General features: G+C 43.4%; 1 protein-coding gene across 1 annotated transcript in view; it reads left to right on the top strand.

Annotated features, from left to right (window-relative positions):
- TTLL6 (tubulin tyrosine ligase-like family, member 6) overlaps positions 1 to 17928 on the top strand; it is a 42026-nt gene extending 24098 nt beyond the window's left edge. The window contains 4 exon segments of the mRNA XM_008568888.1: positions 6124 to 6493; positions 6968 to 7198; positions 7201 to 7229; positions 17762 to 17928. Of these exon segments, the coding sequence (XP_008567110.1) occupies positions 6124 to 6493; positions 6968 to 7198; positions 7201 to 7229 (630 nt within the window). The 3' untranslated portion in view covers positions 17762 to 17928.
- Positions 17929 to 18518: the final 590 nt, after the last annotated feature.

Genomic DNA, 18518 nt, shown 5'->3' with positions numbered 1-18518 from the left:
AATCTTTCTTTTATGGCTATTGCGTTCTGTGTCCTATCTAAGAAATTTTCATGTGCCTCACAGAAAGAAAAAAGTATCTGGGAGTCACTCCACCCTCTTGGAACCACGGCTTCTCCACTTGGGGAGAGGAAGGACACCCTTCCTCAGAGTGTTAGGTTCCATCAGGCCCCTGCTCTTAATTCTGTTGCTACCACGGCTGCCACCACTTCAGGATTCGATGGAGATGGGGACTCAAGAGAGTAGAGAAAAGAAAACAAGAGAAAAGTTCCCTGAGCATTAGATGTCCCTTTCTTACTCTTTGAGCCAAAACTGTAGGGCTTCTCCTGGAGCTCCCTCTGGTGCTCCCCAGTGCCTACTTCTGGGTTTTGGGTTGCCTTGAGTCCAGGTGGGGATACTGGAGGAAAAACAGTAAACCCACTGCTGACTTGCTGGTTCTTTGAATTGTCACCTTTTCTTCCTCAATAGGCCTGCTACTATTAACTTTTCAGAATTCTCAGATAGCTACTCTATGCGTGCATCTTTGCCGTTTTTATAGCTACAGTCAGTGGGAGAGACAGGATGGAAAATGCTTAATCCATCTAACCCAGAGCCAGAGTCAAACCACTGTCTCTTCTGGTCTCTTTAAGTTTTCTTACTGTCCTTTTGATGTCTACAGGATCTTTAATGATATCCTCTCTTTTGTCGCTGATAAAACTAATATATGTTTCCTCTTTTTTTTTTTAATCTTCATCTGTCTTACTATGGGTCATCAACTTTATGAATTAAAGAACCAACTTTAGGCTTGATTATTGTTAATTTTCTCTGTGGTTTCTTTTCTATTTTATTGATTTCCACTATTATCTTTATTGTTTTCTTCTTTCTACTAACTTTAATTTACATGATCACCTTATTCTAGCTTCTTATTTTATTTTTTAAATTTTTATTATTTATTTGTGGCTGGCTGGTACAGGAACTGAACCCTTGACCTTGGTGTTATAACACCACGCTCTAACCAACTGAGCTAGCCGGCCAGCCATCTAGCTTCTCAAGTGGAAAGTTAGATTATATATTTTAAGTCTTTTTTTCTTTCCAATATGTGTTTAGCACAATAAATTTCCCTTGTAAACACTATTTTATTTGCATTTCACAGATTTTGACATGTTGCATTTTTATTACCACTCAGTTTGAAATACTTTCTAAGTATTTGATCCATGGGTTATCTAGAAGTTTATTGTTTAATTTTTAAATATTTGGGGATTTTCTAGATATCTTATTGTTATTAGTTTCTAATTTAATTTCTTTGTGTTTAGTGTACATACTTTATAGAATTTTAATCTTTTAAAATTTATCAAGATTTGTTTTATGGCCCAGCAAATGATTTATCTTGGTGAGTGTCCCATGAGCACTTGAAAAGAATGTGTGTTCTGTAGTTATTGGGTATTTCGGGGGTCTCCTTTAGACAGACATAAGTAGGTCTTGCTTTCTTATCCAGTGTGACAATCTCTGTCTTTTTTTTTTTTTTCCTTTTTGTCTTTTTTCGTGACCGGTAACGGGATCGCAACCCTCGGTGTCGCGCCCGCACCGCGCTCAACCTGTGAGCGGACCGGTCTCTATATGGGATCCGAACCCTCGGTGGGAGCGCTGCTGCGCTCCCAAGCGCCGCACTCTGCCGAGTGCGCCACCGGGCCGGCCCCCAATCTCTGTCTTTTATTTGTAGTGTTCATTCCATTTTCATTTAATATCATTATTAATATGATTGAGTTTAGGACTGAAATTTTGTTGTTTTCTGTTTATCTCTTCTTCTTTTTTTTTTTTTTTGCTTGTATTTCCTGCATTTCTCCTTTTCTGCTTTCTTTTGGGTTAATTGAAAATTGAATAATTGTTAGTATTAATTCCTTTATTGCCTTTTTATTTATAACTCTTTGCCTTTATTTATTTATTTGTTTCTGTGGCTGGCTAGTCCAGGGATCTAAACCCTTGACCTTGGTGTTATAACATCACAATCTAACTGAGTCCTTGCCATTTTTTCTTTTCTTGCCGTTTTTTAAAGTGGTTGTTCTAGGGATTTCAATATGTAGCTTCAGCTTGCCAGAATATACTTAGAATTAATGTGCTAAATTTTATTTTTAAAATTAAAAAAAAATTGATACTATTTTTTACATTCTAAGATGATGTCGTGGAGCAGTTGGGGGAGGGGGAGGGGAAAAGGGGAAGGGGATAGGGTGGGAGGAGGAGGAAGGAGGGAGGTGGGTGTGGTTGAGGCCCATCACACCCCCCTCACTCTGGCAGGGGAGCCCAGGGGGCTTCTGGCAACAGCCCAGTTGTGGCTGGGCTGGATGTGGACATCAGGGTGGCATGGCTGAGGCCCTCAGTCCACCACTGCCTTGGCTTGAGAGCCCAGGGCACTTCTGCTGGTGGCTCAGTGGTCATCTCTGGGCTGGATGTGGATGTCTGGGGGCATGGTTGAGGCCCTCGGCCTCCCTCCACCCTGGCTTGGGAGCCTGAGGAGCTTCCAGTCCTCCTAGGTTTTATAGGTGTTTTTCGGTGGTGTTAGATCTTTACTGGTTAATATCAAAACTTTGTCTCTGATCCGTGGGTTTTTTGTTTTTTCTTTCAGTTCTGTGTGAGATTATTTGCTATTCCCACCATTTAAACTCTGCACTGAAACTAATTTGTTGTCCTTTGCTTACTTGTAAAATGGGGGGACTTCCTGTGGGAACCAGCACTTGAGCCCTGTGGTTGTGCTAAATTTCTGCTTTGCTGCTGATTCTCTGGGGAAGGCTTTTTGTGCAGCTCAGGTTTTCACTGTTGACCTTGTAAGCACTTCCAGGTCTTATGAGGTCTGGTACTTCTGGGTTGTGTGGAAACTCTGGTCTGGGTCTGAGTCTTTTCAGCAAACTGCACCTTCTGCAGTTCTATATTCCTGACCAGTCTCCACTGAGTGGGACTTTGCTGATTGGAGGGCAGATCAGCTGTCCATGCTGTGCCCCAGTGTTCCCTTGGTGGGCCTGTCTCACCCACCCTCCATACTCCAAACATTTCCTATGGGATGGGCCATGCTCTGATCCCTTGAAATGACTCACTGGCCTCTGAATGGCTCCTTGTTTCAGTTGTCTGTGGCCCCTCACTCCTATGTGGGTCCACAGGAATCCTGTTAGTAGTCTTGCTGGCCCAGGGGCCACCAAGGCTCTCTTTTCCCCTGCAGCCTCCGAGCAACTTCATATGAAGGGGACAGCAGCAGCTTTTGTCAGCTCTTGTTCTGTGTGTTCACCAGGGCCAGCCTTGAAGTGGTTGGGGCTTGAAGCAATCAGAGAGGTCCTTTCTTTCTCTCACGGTGGCTTTTCCCACCTTCATGAACTCTGTAGGTCTTGCCTCCTCTTCCCCTGAGCTCTAGCAGCTCCAGCTTGGCAGTCATTACTTTTTAATAGTTGTAAATTTGTTGATTGTGGGAGAGGGTGATGCGGGATACAATCTGTTCTGCAATCTTGACCCGGAGTCTATTGATGTGCTTAATTTTAAATATAAGAAACTCACTCTTTTTGTGCAAATATACATTATAAATCCCACAATACAGTGTTATAAATTTTATTTTAAACATAGTATTTAAAAGAATTAATAGAAGTCTATATAGCCTGAAAAATCTCCCTTTAGTATTTATTGTAGTGCACATCCATCTGCTGGTGATAAATTTTCTGCTTTTGTTTATCTGAGAATATCTTTATTTAGCCTTCCTTTTGAAAGATATTTTAGCTGGACCTAGAATTCTGGTTGACATTTTCCCCCCAGCACTTTAAAGGTGTTGTTCTGTTATCTTCTGGTCTTTTTTTTTTTTTTTTAATGAGAAGTCAACTGTATTTATAACATTGCCTCCTGAATTTTGTCTTTATCTTTGGACTTTAGCAATTTGACTATGATATGTCTGGCTATGATTTTATTTATATTTATCCTATTTAGGGTTCTTGAGCTTATCTGTTTTGTATGTTGATGTCTTTCACCAAATTTGAGAACTTTATAGTCATTATTAATATATTTTTCTACCTCATTTTGTTTCTCTTCTCCTTCTGGGACTTCAATAACATGTATGTAAAATCACATAATATTGTCTCACAGTGTTCTTAGGTTCGTTTTTTTTTTTTCTTTAATCTTACTTCTCTTCTGTTCTTCAAATTGGATAATTTCTATTGCTCTGTCTTCAAGCTCACTGATTCTTGTCTGCTATTAAGCCCATCTGGTGAATTATTTATTTCAATTATTGTACTTTTGAGTCCTATAGAAGTTCTACTCAGTTCTTTTTTATAGTTTGTTTCTCTGCTCAGATTCCCAACTTTTTAATTTTTCATGCATATATTCCTTTAATTCCTTGACCATGTTTATAATGCCTGCATTAAAATCCTTGTGTGTTAATGGACCAACATCTGGGTCATCTCAAAGTCAGTTTCTATTGACTACTTTTTCTCTTGAGCATGAGTTACATTTTTCTGTTTCTTTGCATATCTAGTGGGCTTGATGTTTGGATGTTGGACGTGATGAATTATGCATTATAAAATGATTCATTGTAGCGTCTTTGGATTCTGTTTGTTCCTCTGAAGAGTGATTTTTATTCGGGCAATTTGTTAAGTCCAAATTCTAAATCTACTATGGTCAGCAGCAATTAAAATCCTTTTAGGGGCTGGCTGGTTAGCTTAGTTGGTTAGAGCACAACCTTGTAACAAAAAGGTCATGGGTTCGGATCCCCATACCAGCTAGCTGCAAAGAAGAAAAACAAAATCTCATTTAGTTATGTCAGCCTCCAGTGCTGCTTTTGTATTGGGTCCCCTGGGATTCTACTCCCCCACCCACTATGTGTGTATTTTTCAGTCAAACTACACATGAAAGTATTTCCCCCTGCCACAACTTAACTTCTGTCTCTCTGGTGTTTCTGACTGCCTCAAACTCTATCCTTTGAAACTTCCAGCCAGCAAAGCTTTCTGCTGCCCAGTCCATATGGCTTGTGGGTATCCTTGGACAAAAAACTGCAAAGCTGCTAATCTCATCAAGTGCAGTTTCTTTTTTTCCAAGAACAGATTCCAGCCACCCATTTCACCCTATCAGTTCTCCGAGGAATGGACGTGCAGGTTGCCTTCAGTTCTCCCCCACTACAAATGACAGTTACAGTGAACATCTCTCTATGTTTTTTATTATGATAAAATATACATAACATAAAATTAACTATTTTAACTGTTTTTAAGTGTACAATTCAGTGGCGTTAAGAACAGTCACAAATTTGTGCAACTATCACCACTATCCATTTCCAGAACTTTTTCATCACTCCAAATAGAAACTCTGCCCCCATTTAACATAATTCCATTCTTCCCTCCCCTTAGTCCCTGGTAACCTCTATTTTACTTTCTGTCTCTGTGAACTTGACTACTCTAGATACTTCATATAAGTGGAATCATACAATATTTGTACTTTTGTGAATGGCTTATCTCACTTAGCATAATGTTTTCAAGGTTCATTCACGTTGTAGCATGTACCAGAATTTCCTTCCTTTTTAAGGCTGAATAATGTTTTGTTGTATGTATATACCACATTTTGTTTATCCAGTCATCATTTGGGTTGTTTCTGCCTTTTGGCTATTGTGAATAATGCTGCTGTGAACATTGGTGTACATATATTTTTTTAAAGGAGCTATCTAATAACTTATTTAGTATGTATACCCAGCAGCAGAATTGCCAAGTCACAGGATATTTATAATCTTATTTTGCCAAGTATTTCTAGATTGGCATGGAATGGCTGTACCAATCTACATTTTCAGCATCAGGGGGTTGCTGTACCTCTACATGCCCACTAACACTGGCATTATCCCACTTTCTAATTTTTGCCAGTCTAACAGATGTAAAATAAAACCTATTTTTCTGATTACCAATCTCTAGTATTTACCATCTCATGTTTAAAGACCTCTAGAGGAAGCTGTAGGTTCCCCCACCATCTTCTGCCCTAGTGTTTAACCAGTTCATGGTTAGGAAACTATTTTAAATTAAATCTTTCTTGCTGCTGGTGAACCAAGCTCTTAATCTATTTTTTTTTTTTTTTAATCAAGAATAGCATAGAAAGGAGTCCTTTGCTTTTCATAATCTCATTTTGGATTGTTTTCTCTTCCAGCCCTTAACTTCAGTAGAAACCTCTCCAGAACCCACCATCCTGGTCTCAGCCTCCCCGGAGTCCCTGGCAAACCTGACCACGACCACCAGCTCTGAATGCAGTAGCCCAGAGATGGACAGCACGGTCTCCTTTAGATACAAGCAGAACAAGATACCCCAGCAGTTCTTGCAGGAGAAAGTATCGAAACGTTTTCTGTCTACAAAATCCCAGAGCTTCTCAGGGAGTCAGAACCCAAGCTGGACTTTGCTAAAGAAAACCATGAAGAAGCAGCATCTGATGTCAGAGCTATTCACTAGGGTTCAACTGAGGGGCAAGCTCTCCTTGTTTCCAGCTCACTACGATCCAAAGCTGCTGCTGAGTAACCAGTCACGTGAGTACCAGTATATATAGGGATGTGCCAGGAGCTTAGGGGAGAGTGGAACCAACAGAACCAGTCCTAAGCTTTGGGGAGTCCCAGTATGGGAGTGTGTGTGAATGCAGCCCCTACCCTCAGGGAAACCGCAGTCTGATGGTGGAGACATAGTCCGTGCCCTTAGGAAACCTCTAGTCTGACTGGGAAGAAAAAAAGATAAACTTGAATGCTGTGTCTGAGTACCCTCTTCAACATTTCCAGGTTCTCATTCAGTTGAGGTCCACTCAGCTGAGTCTGTACCAGTTACCAACATTAAGTATGAAAAAACTGGGCAAGAGAAACTCTTTGGAGGGAAGGAGTAATAGCTGATTCCGCTTAATAGAGCTTCAGCCAGTTTTAGGCCGTGGGACCCAGTGGAAGGTGGCCTTTGTCAGGAATTTGTGCAGAATCCAGCAGCACAAATTGATGATGCCAATGACTTTGCTTTTCCAGAAGATCCCTCTCTGCCCATGGAGTGCTACTGCCATCACCGCAGCTCTGGCGAGAAGAGGCAGCTTGATGTGTCCTCCCTCCTCCTCTTGCAGAATCCTCACGGCCGTGATGTTACCCTCAGTGACCTGCTGGTGGTGGCCACTCCAGCCCGACTGGATCCGAGGCCTGGCCGAAGCCATGCAGATGCTATAAAGGACCTGTCTATGCAGGATCAGGAAGCTTACAGTCACTGCGAGGCCAAAAAGGATGTGAGAGGCACTAGGTAGGCCTACCTGTATTCCCTTAATGTGCTTGGTGTGTTGGCAGGCTCTCTCTGTACTTTTCTGGAATGTTGGGTAGATGGGAGGATGGATGGACTGGTAAAGACATACAGGTAAGTAGACAATTAAGACTTACCACAGGGGAAAAAAAATACAAATAAAAAATTTTAAAAAAGACAAAAATAAAACAAACAAAAACCCCCCAAAGACTTACCTCAGTCAGGATGTGACCCCCTTGCTACGTATATTTCTGATATGACTGATCCGCTCCCACCGCAAGGTGCACATTGCCTTGTCTTCCACTTATGGCTAAAATTAAGACAGTCATAAATGCAGGCCCCAGAAGTAGGACCATGTGAACTGTGAAGGGTTGATTTTTCCACACCCTTCAAGGTGTGCCAGTCTGGCCTAAGCCTAGGCCACTTACCCCAAAGGCTAGCTGGCCCTGTAATAAAATATACTAAGGGGACAGAACAATAGGACAGTTGACTGAGAGATTTAGAACCAAAGTCTTTTGAGAAGTTTTGATTCTACTGTGTGATTCCCATTTAGCAAGGAGATAGTAAGAAACTCTCTGGCAGAACTTTAGTGCTTCTGGAGGAAGGTCACGTGTGAAAAGTTAGGAGAACTCTACAACATAGTGTTGCATGGCATAGAGGGATCTGTGCTGCTTGGCTGCCTGTAGAAGAAGGCTGTGCATTCGAATCATCTCCTTCACCCCTGCCACCTAAAGCAGACTGTGACCAGACATTCTGTCCAGGCCCCCTTGTGACCAGTAGCTCACACTGCAGAAGGGTCTGCTAGTAAACATCAGCCCATAGGCATCACCTGGTGCTTGTGAAAATGCATATTCCAGGGCTTACGCCCAGAAATTCTGATTCAGTAGGTTCTGGGGGAGGGGGGGACCAAGGAATCTGCATTTTATGCAGCCCCTTTAATTGATTCTGATAGTCTTCTCATCACTCTCAGAGAAGAACTGGGCCTGATGTTTCCCAGTCTTCCCTGGTGATAAGAATCATGTGGGGGCCTTGTTTAACCTATAGTTTCCCAATCCACTTGTTGGAAATTCCAACACAAGAGGTCTGGGATGGGGCCCTGGGCATTTGTCCTTTGAACAAGTATATCTGGTATGGGTAAAAAGGACTGTCTTATGTTTAGACCCAGGCCTGGGCAGAGGAGCCTGTTAAGCCAAGCCTGACCTGTGGGCTTGTTAATGGAACAAAACTCCTTGATCCTTATGGAGCTCCAACCCACTTCCCCTATCTTCAGCACATGGTTCATAATTTTCTGGTAATGGGATTTTAAGTTAAGATGGTTACTTATTTATTGCTATTTATGTTCCTACTTTTTTAAAAAAGGGGGGGGTGATGTAGCAGATTACAACAAAAACATTTATTCAATAGGACTGTTAAAATGAAATAATAGTGATCAGAAGCCACACAAAGAAAGTAGGGGATACTTACACTAAGAGGGTGTGAGGCTGGCCAGTTAGCTCAGTTGATTAGAGTATGGTGTTATAACCAAGGTCAAGGGTTTGGATCCCTATACCAGCCAGCCAAAAGATAAAAATAAAAAAGAGGGTGTGATAGAATGCTTCCTGCATTGAGCATTGAATTTAGCTCTTAACCTCTTAGTAGAAAAGGCCAAACATAGCATTTTGTTTCAGTCTTTTTTTTGTCTCTTCAGTCAGACTAGAGACTCCCTAAGCACATGGACTTTGTCTCCCTGAGAGTAGGGGCTGCATTCACACACACACGCAGGCTGGGGCCCCCCCAAATTAAGATTGGTTCTGTGGGTTCCACTCTCCTCTAAGCTCCTGGCACATCTCTATATACACTGGTACTCACGTGACTGGTTACTCAGCAGCAGCTTTGGGTCATAGAGAGCTGGAAACAAGGAGAGCTTGCCCCTCAGTTTAACCTTGGTGAATAGCTCCGATGTCAGACACTGTCTCTTCATGGTTTTCTTTAGGAAAGTCCAGCTTGGGTTCTGACTCCCTGAGAAGCTCTGGGATTTTATGGGCAGAAAAGGTTTTGATATTTTCTCCCAGATGAGTAAAAATAAGTTTAGTAGTTCTTTAGGAGGCACTTCTTTCCTTGGCTCTAATTTTTAAGAGCAGTTTATCATGTGGAGTCTCCCATTATAGACTTTTACTACCATTGTAGACAATGGCTGAGGCGCTTCTATTTTTTCTGTTAATATTAATGATAATAATAGTTACCCTTTTTTTGCTAGCCTACCATAGGTGCTAGCACTATTCTAGATACATATTTTATCCATTTTAATTTCAGTTGTGATCTGGAGGCATGACACTACCTGACTCAAAAATATACTACAAAGCTGTCATAACCAAAACAGCATGGTACTGGCATAAAAACAGACACATAGGCCAATGGAATAAAATAGAGAACCCAGAAATAAATTTAATCACAATTGCACACTTTAGAAAAGAAAAACAAAACAAAACAAACAAAACCACTGAGACTTAAAGAACATAAGGCTTAAACTTCAGAAGGTCCCACAGCTTTTAAGTGGCAGAGCAAGGATTTGAGTCAAATGTTTCTGATTCCCAAGTCATGTTATTTTTCAGATGGCATTTTTCATACTAATCTTCAGTTAGAGCTGAGGATATAATGAATGGATCCTCAGTGAAGGCATTTCTACAGGTAGCAGTGCCAGTAAAGACCAAGTAGGGCCTCCTAGAAAACTGTGTGGGGCATCCAGAACTCATAACTGGTTCTCTGCTTTTTGGTCAAATAATGGCTTCTAAAAATTCTCTGCAAACTAATCAGACCATAAAGGACTGACACATAAGAAAGCGAACTCACAAAAGACCAATTGTACACAGCAGAATGCCCATCTGTCAACATACTGATTTACAAAGGGAGCAAAGTGGTGTTTGAATAAGGGCTTCTGCATAGTAAATAATGGTTGAATGAAAGAAGGAAAGAGCTGTGCAGAGGTACAAATTGTGCATCAGGGGTTTTCTTGGTAACTGTAATAATAATACTTTCCAGTGTCAAGGTAACATACCATATCTCATGGAATCCTCACATCAGTGCTTTGAGGTTAGCAAGGCAGATGTTATCACCTTCTCCCCAGTTTGCAGATGGGGATCCGAACCCTCGGACGGGAGCGCCGCCGCGCTTCCCAAGCGGCGCACTATCCAGTGCGCCACCGGGCCGGCCCACTTGGCTCTAATTTTTAAGAGCAGTTTATCATGTGGAGTCTCCCATTATAGACTTTTACTACCATTGTAGACAATGGCTGAGGCGCTTCTATTTTTTCTGTTAATATTAATGATAATAATAGTTACCCTTTTTTTGCTAGCCTACCATAGGTGCTAGCACTATTCTAGATACATATTTTATCCATTTTAATTTCAGTTGTGATCTGGAGGCATGACACTACCTGACTCCAAAATATACTACAAAGCTGTCATAACCAAAACAGCATGGTACTGGCATAAAAACAGACACATAGGCCAATGGAATAAAATAGAGAACCCAGAAATAAATTTAATCACAATTGCACACTTTAGAAAAGAAAAACAAAACAAAACAAACAAAACCACTGAGACTTAAAGAACATAAGGCTTAAACTTCAGAAGGTCCCACAGCTTTTAAGTGGCAGAGCAAGGATTTGAGTCAAATGTTTCTGATTCCCAAGTCATGTTATTTTTCAGATGGCATTTTTCATACTAATCTTCAGTTAGAGCTGAGGATATAATGAATGGATCCTCAGTGAAGGCATTTCTACAGGTAGCAGTGCCAGTAAAGACCAAGTAGGGCCTCCTAGAAAACTGTGTGGGGCATCCAGAACTCATAACTGGTTCTCTGCTTTTTGGTCAAATAATGGCTTCTAAAAATTCTCTGCAAACTAATCAGACCATAAAGGACTGACACATAAGAAAGCGAACTCACAAAAGACCAATTGTACACAGCAGAATGCCCATCTGTCAACATACTGATTTACAAAGGGAGCAAAGTGGTGTTTGAATAAGGGCTTCTGCATAGTAAATAATGGTTGAATGAAAGAAGGAAAGAGCTGTGCAGAGGTACAAATTGTGCATCAGGGGTTTTCTTGGTAACTGTAATAATAATACTTTCCAGTGTCAAGGTAACATACCATATCTCATGGAATCCTCACATCAGTGCTTTGAGGTTAGCAAGGCAGATGTTATCACCTTCTCCCCAGTTTGCAGATGAAGAACATCAAGGTTTGAGGGCATTAAATGACTTCCCAACCTCACCCAGGTGATGGACTCTGGGCAAATAGCCTCATGTTTCTTCCTCTTTACCACTCTGTCATGAACTTAGAGCCTGTCCTGACCCACATGAGGAAGGAGCCCTGACAGATTCTTCCATTTTTCTGCTTAAGTTACTACAATCTCATTATTCTTCCTCTGGACCCACTTGCACGGTAGTTGGTCACTGAGCCCAGGATACAGATCTGAACAACAATTGAATTCTAGAGGAGAAATAACCCATTTTGTACAATTTTAGAATGATGAAATGGCTTGGTAAAGTGCGGTGCCTGGCATCTCACTGAATAAATTGTAGTTACAACAATGATGGTGGTTGTGATGATGATGGTGGTGGTGGTGATGGTGGTGGTGATGATGATGGTGGTGGTGATGATGGTGGTGGTGATGGTGGTGATGATGATGGTGGTGATGGTGATGATGGTGGTGGTGATGATGGTGGTGGTGATGATGATGGTGGTGATGGTGGTGGTGATGATGGTGGTGATGATGATGGTGGTGGTGATGATGGTGGTGATGATGATGATGGTGGTGATGATGATGGTGGTGATGATGGTGGTGGTGATGATGGTGGTGATGATGATGGTGGTGGTGGTGATGGTGGTGGTAATGATGGTGGTGATGATGATGGTGGTGGTGATGATGGTGGTGATGATGATGGTGGTGGTGATGATGGTGGTGATGATGGTGGTGGTGATGATGGTGAGGGTGATGATGATGGTGATGGTGATGGTGGTGGTGATGATGGTAGTGGTGATGATGGTGGTGATGATGATGATGGTGGTGGTGATGATGATGGTGGTGATGATGATGGTGGTGATGATGGTGGTGGTGATGATGGTGATGATGATGATATTCAGATGATGGTGATGAGCCTGGCATAGACAGACACACTTGCTTTTAGTGTACTAAAAGCTTTGAATACATTATCTCAGTCACCAAGGCATTGTTATTCTCTTTTTTTTCAAATGGAGAAACCAAGGCTTAGAGAAGTTAAGTAGCTTGTCTAAGGGCACAGTTAAGAAGCCGCTACCACCTATTATCTCCAGCCAGCATCTTGGCTACTCTTAAATGATCTATATCAAATGTCTGAGGCAATAAGGCTGCAGGAGGAATGAGCGTTGTGTAGGTAAAATGAGTTTCTGGTGACTGTAGATGTGAATCACCCGAGTGCTTCCGGATCTACTAGATGATGATGACTTAACTGACTTTAATATTAATATTCTGGAAGACATTTTGAAGGAAAATCTAAGAAAAATCCTTTTTTCCTCTCCAGAATCAGACTGGATCTCTGCAATTTTTTCCCTTCCTACCTCTTAGTCCCAGGAAATGATTTGTCTCTTCCCAGTGTCCACAATGTCCACAGAATCAAGTGAAAGTTTCATTTCCTCATCTAGATATCCTGGTCTTATAAATACCTCCCATTAGCACCACTGAGGCCAACAGCCTTACCTCTTGTGCCCTCCCAGGTAGCTTGCAGGTGCTACAGGACCATGACTCCTGGGGGTTGATTGGTGCTGCCCCAGGACACACCCCAGTTGCCCGATCAGTGGCACTCCTTTGGGTTCCTCCTATGGCACCTTCCAGAATACTCCCCCAGATAGAGCAACTTGGGAGGAGGCATGTGTCAGAGAAGGACTCAAGATTTCTAGGAGTCTAGAGCCCTCAGTCCACCAACAGGCCTGTGCCAGTTGTTCTTCAACTCTAAAGATAAAAGACAGACAGGGCTGGGCATGATGGATAACTCTGGGCCCTGAGTAAGAGAACTGGGAAAGTTGCGACTTCAGCAGGTAAAGACCAGACCTCCACCCACCACAGCCAGTCCAAAGAAGACTTACCACCTCAGTGCCCAAACATCTTCCTGCTACCTCCCTTACCAGCCCAACTCAATTTTGCCAGCAAGGACAGAGATTAAACAAGAGTACCCAACCTGCAGGTGTTTCTTCCATCAACCTGCAGAAATGCTACACCTTCCCCTCAGGTGTACATTAATAAAGTAAATTGCCATGCTTAATGCCAGGACAAGGAGCCTGATCCAGGAGGAGAATGGGAAGGGAAGGCGGGGGAGTTAGTTCTTCTGAGCACCCCTCACTAAGAAAGCTCCAAATCCGTTGGAAATGTGTCTGGAGCCTTTGAAGAATTTCTTGGAATAAATAGTCTACAGTAAGCCCTGCCCTCCTTGCTGGGAGCCCAGAGCATGAGGTGGCCCTCTCTGGGTACTGTGGCTCCTCTGTCTGCCCAACACAGGGCCTGACTAGACCCCAGGCATAACATCTCACCTTACCTGCCACTTCACCCTCTGCTCTCTCCAGGAATGTGATCCAAGACTTTTGCCTCACTTGTGCTTCCTGAGTCAGATCCCTGGTGAGAGCTTTGGAGGAGGAGCATGGGAAGGGGTGGGAGAAGGAGTGAGGTCCTGCTTCATAGTGTTGACCCGGCTTTGCCTTATAGATTCCTGATTGAGTGAAGTAAATGTCTGGCCTCAAGGATGGCAGGGAGTCTGGAATACTTGAAGCCCACAGTACCCTCAGGCAAAAATCTTAATTATCCAAGGTATTGAATGGAGAGATTAGACTCAAGCCATTTGTGTCCAGCTGAGAAACATGTATACAACATCTTCACCCACATCTGGCCCTGGTTTTCAAGGATTCCTGGTATGGTATTCTTTATAGTAAGTAAGTCAAGGCCCATGTGGATGGCAGAAGAAAAAGGCTCTGGTTACCAAAGACAGACAAGTAAAAGCCTGATTGTCACCTCAACCTCCACTTCACCAGCCCTTTCCTGATGCAGTTCAGAAGGCTCAAGATAGACTGACCTGAGGCCATTCACTGTTCTCGTTGTTGTTGTCAGGTTGCCATAAATCATAGCCTGGCCCAAGCAAAAGGTGTAAGACTTGCTAAAATGGGGCTTTCTGGAACTGCTACATCTTTCCCCTTTTCTCCCTGGTCACTAGTTCCATCCAGTCAAGGTTTCTGAGCTCATAAAAAGGAAGTCTTTTAATCAGGTGAGGTCAGAATTATTTGTCTTTCTAAGGGATGCTTTGGTGCCAGCATCTTTGATCTTAGAGACAGGGCCGGCTTCATGGGCATGCGGTCTGTGCAATCACAGAGGACCCCACACTTAGAAGGACGCTGTACTTGGTTCAATGCTCTGTGGTCACCCTCTTGAAATTCTGAGTAATTTCTTAACAGGGAACCCTGCATTTTTATTTTACAATAGTCCCATGGAATTATGTAGCAGGTCCTGCCTAGAGGCTTTAAAAGCTCTGAGTTATCCAATTGGAAGGCACAATGTCAACCTGCCTTCCCAGCCCCTGCCCGGTCACCCATGTGGCTCTGCAGTGCAACTACCTGCTGAACGCTTGTGGGGGATGAAAAATGCTGGTGGCAGTCCTTGCCCCCCATGGAGTGTGCAGTGTAATAAGGGAGGTCCATAGATAACTAGCCTGAGTTAAGTGCTACTAAAGAAGAGTGTCAGCAGATGAGAAGGACACACCCTCCCAACCCAGCAGGGAGGGCCAAGTCCGCCTCATTGGAGGAGGTGCTATTTGAGGTGGCTGGAGAGAACAAGTCGGATTTTAAAGAGTGGATATGAGGTGTAGACTGAGGTATAGAGACCTGGAAGACAATAAGAACAACCCTGAATATGATCAAGAGGGAAGACATAATCCGATTTGGCTGGATCAGAAACAAAAATTGGGACATGAAGACGGAAAGATGGTTGGAGACGCCACATTGGAGATCCCCGGGCTCTTTGTTTATATTGCATTTTTGCACTCCTCATGGTAGTGAGTTTTTTGTGTGGCTGTCTCTCCACTGAAGTGTACCATGTCTTTAACATCTTTATATTCCCTGCCTTTAGCCTAGTACTAGGACATAATAGGAAATCAGCAAATATTTGCTGAATGAATTAATATCATGGAAGATCTAAAATGTTATCCTGAGAAGTGTTTAATCTAATTCAGTAGACAGTGGGAAACCACTGAAAGTTCTTGAATGGAAGAGAGATTTTATTTAGTGTTAGGAAGATGAATCTGGTAGTAGAGGTGGAATGGCTGATTGGCAAGGGGAGAGACCCCAGGTGGGAGAGTGGTTGGGAGTGGTATTTCTGCTGTGGTCCAGGCTTCAAGCCCTGGCAGCCTCCGTCAGGATGGCTGACTGTGGGAAAGAAAAGGAGGCAGATACACCTCAATAAAGCTGGGGGGAAGGAGGGGCAGGCAGGTGAGAAAAACATCACAGAGCTGGGACATAGCAGCTAAATGCATGGAGGGGAGAAGGAAAAGGGAGCAACACAGAAGGCCTCAAAAGAACTGAGTCCCCTGAAAGAAAATAGGAACACTGGGAGAAGGAGCTTTTGGGGGATGGAGATAAGGGTATCTGTTTCACAAAGCAGTTGGATGAGTTCTTGTCCCCAAATGGATTTAAAAGCAACACTGAAGGAGAAGTTTCCATGTGCAAAAGTGATGTTCCTGAGTGGTTAAAGATAGCCATCTTGGACTGGGCAAGTTCTTCTGATTCCCAGGCTTGGAACCATCTGGGCAGCTTAAAAGACAAGTGATTCTCCCTAGATATACTTAGTCAATTTGCGGAAGAGGGGAGATTGACCTGGATTTTAAAAGCTCTCCCAAAGGGTTCTGATGCAGAGGCAGGTTTAGAAGCTGCTTATCTGGCTCACCCCACACTGGACAGCCCCTCAGCTACCTCAAACAGGCCAGGTAAGTCTCGCTGGCCTTAAAATGGTGATTTCAGATTCCAGTTTTCCTTCCACCGGGGCAGGGAGTATAAGTTAGGCAGATTGGCAGCTGTTCCAAGCTCCTCCCCCCACCCATACTGGATGATTACATGAGCCGAATGTAATCATTCACAACCCTTGTCTTTACAGCTGGCATGTCACTTAGCTTAATTACAGCACGCAGTGGTATTTCTACTCAAGGAATCTAAAAAAGCAATAAAATGGGTTTTGCAAATTGTTAGGAAGGCAATGAAGACCTTGAAAGTGCAATTTACTAAGCATTGCTTTCAATTATTTTGCATTCTCCAGCCATGACTCTTAAGTTATTAACTAGCAGCCTGGGAAAGCCAAGTGGGCAGTGTGTCACGTGGAGGGTATTTCATGTCTTCTGAATGCACATTGTGTGCTGGGGAGGTGGCTGGAGGCTCCAGGAGTTGCCTTGGGTGTGGGAGGGGATGTGATCATTCTGAGCACACGTTCTTCCCATCAGACACCTGCTTCCACTGCGACTCTCCTAAACCATGGGCTCTGACTAATCTGGAGTGACCTTCAGCAAGGGCCCCCCTTCCCCTTCACTCTCCAATATCTACTACTGTCCCCAGAAAGCATGAGGAAAGAAATGTGAGAAAGCAAAGCAAGTCCTTTAAGATCTGGGATTGGTGCCTGGTTTCTCTAGTGCTCTGTCTCATTTCTTTTCCTGGCTTACTTCCTGATTCCTCTTAGTCCTTGGGTATGTACCTCTGGAGCAGCCATTTTAAAGGGAGAGACTGTGTTATCTGTTTACCACCCTGCTTTCCCAAGCCTAGGAGTCTTGTAATAGTAGTGATAATAAAATGGGACCCCATCCATTTGAGAAAGGGGCAGAGTGGCGGGAAGTCAGTGAGAGCAAACAGGGCTGAGACAGTTCTCTTTTGCTGGGAGCAACATTAGCCAGCATGATAATTGGGAGCAGAATGCCAGCTGCCTCAGCAGCCATGGCAGGCGGGAAAGCAAACATCGAAATCCTGTTGGCAAAGCCAGCAAGACCATCACAGTGTGGCCAAAGCAAACAGGGCCTGAGACGGGCCCGTTGCAATGGACTCTCACTTCCCCTTGGATCTGGCAGAGGGTGAGACTAAGCCAGCTAAGCCCACGTGTCAGGGCATCAAGTAGCCATGAGGAGGCTTACCCATCCCTGGGAAGGGGCCCAAACTGGACCCCTCCTCCTTGCATGGTCTCCTTTCAGTTTGACCGAGGCCAAATAAAGGGTGATAATGATAAGCATTTTCACATATATTACTTTGTTTATTTTTTACAGCAGTCCTGTGAGATCAGTATTATCCCCATCTTACAGATGTGGAAACTGAGGCTCGGAGACATCCAGCACACAGAGCTGGGCCTTAGCTTTAGGCCTCTGACTAAGCATCTGCTGCATTTCGCATTCCCTCCACCCTTCCATCTCTCCCCCCCAAACTGTCCCATGTCAATTCCCATAGTCCCTTCATGGGCAGAGCTCCCACAGTCTAAACCCGACTTGAATTTTTTTTTTCCATTTCGCAGATGAGAAGCAGAAACTCAGAAGGGGTGGATGTTTCTGTTTTTAAACCAGGAAACAGCCAATTGACATCCCTGATTCTGTCTGCTGCACTGACCAACACAAATGGAAGCCCAGTGAGAAGAATATATTTAAAAATATTTTGTTTTTTGGGTATTTTAACAGTATTCCCCCCCTCCTTTATTTAAACAAGAAAGATCTGAATCAAGAACTCCAGTTTTCATGTCATAATTTGGTTATGTTTGAACATAGCCTGAATAGACTCCCTTATGACCTGTAGCTCCTTCGTGTCCCTAGGGTCCAATATACCTGTGAAAATTCATACCCCTTGCTGCCTGGTTGGGGAATTTATATTTCATGGAGAGATGCACAGTAGCTATGTTCATAGCTAACGGAAGGACTGGGCTCCTACTGAGAGAAGAAAAAGCTGCTGTGGGATAGGGTGTTCCCTTCTGGGTCTCCATTCCTCAGCAGATCCCTTGATTAGCTGAAATGATTTCTCAAACGCCCTGTTTGAAGGGAGGGAAGGACAGGAAAGGAAAAGAAGAATCCTTCATTGGATGCGGACCCGATTAACCAACTCTTTTTTCCAACAGCGTTTTCATTTGCTTTGCTTCTGGGGACTCTGCAGAAAAGTGCCATTCGTCACTAGGCCTCCTGGTAAAGAGTAGGTTGGAGCACATCCTCCATTCCCACGTCTTTGAAGGGGGAGCTTAAAGGGCAGGTGGGGATGGGGGTGTCCCCGGAGAGAGTGAGGTTTGT

This window comes from Galeopterus variegatus, unplaced genomic scaffold (assembly GCF_000696425.1).
Source record: "Galeopterus variegatus unplaced genomic scaffold, G_variegatus-3.0.2 Scaffold450, whole genome shotgun sequence".
Classification (NCBI taxonomy): Eukaryota; Metazoa; Chordata; class Mammalia; order Dermoptera; family Cynocephalidae; genus Galeopterus; species Galeopterus variegatus.
Note: the sequence above shows the minus strand (reverse complement) of the source record. Positions and strands in the feature narration are given on the sequence as shown.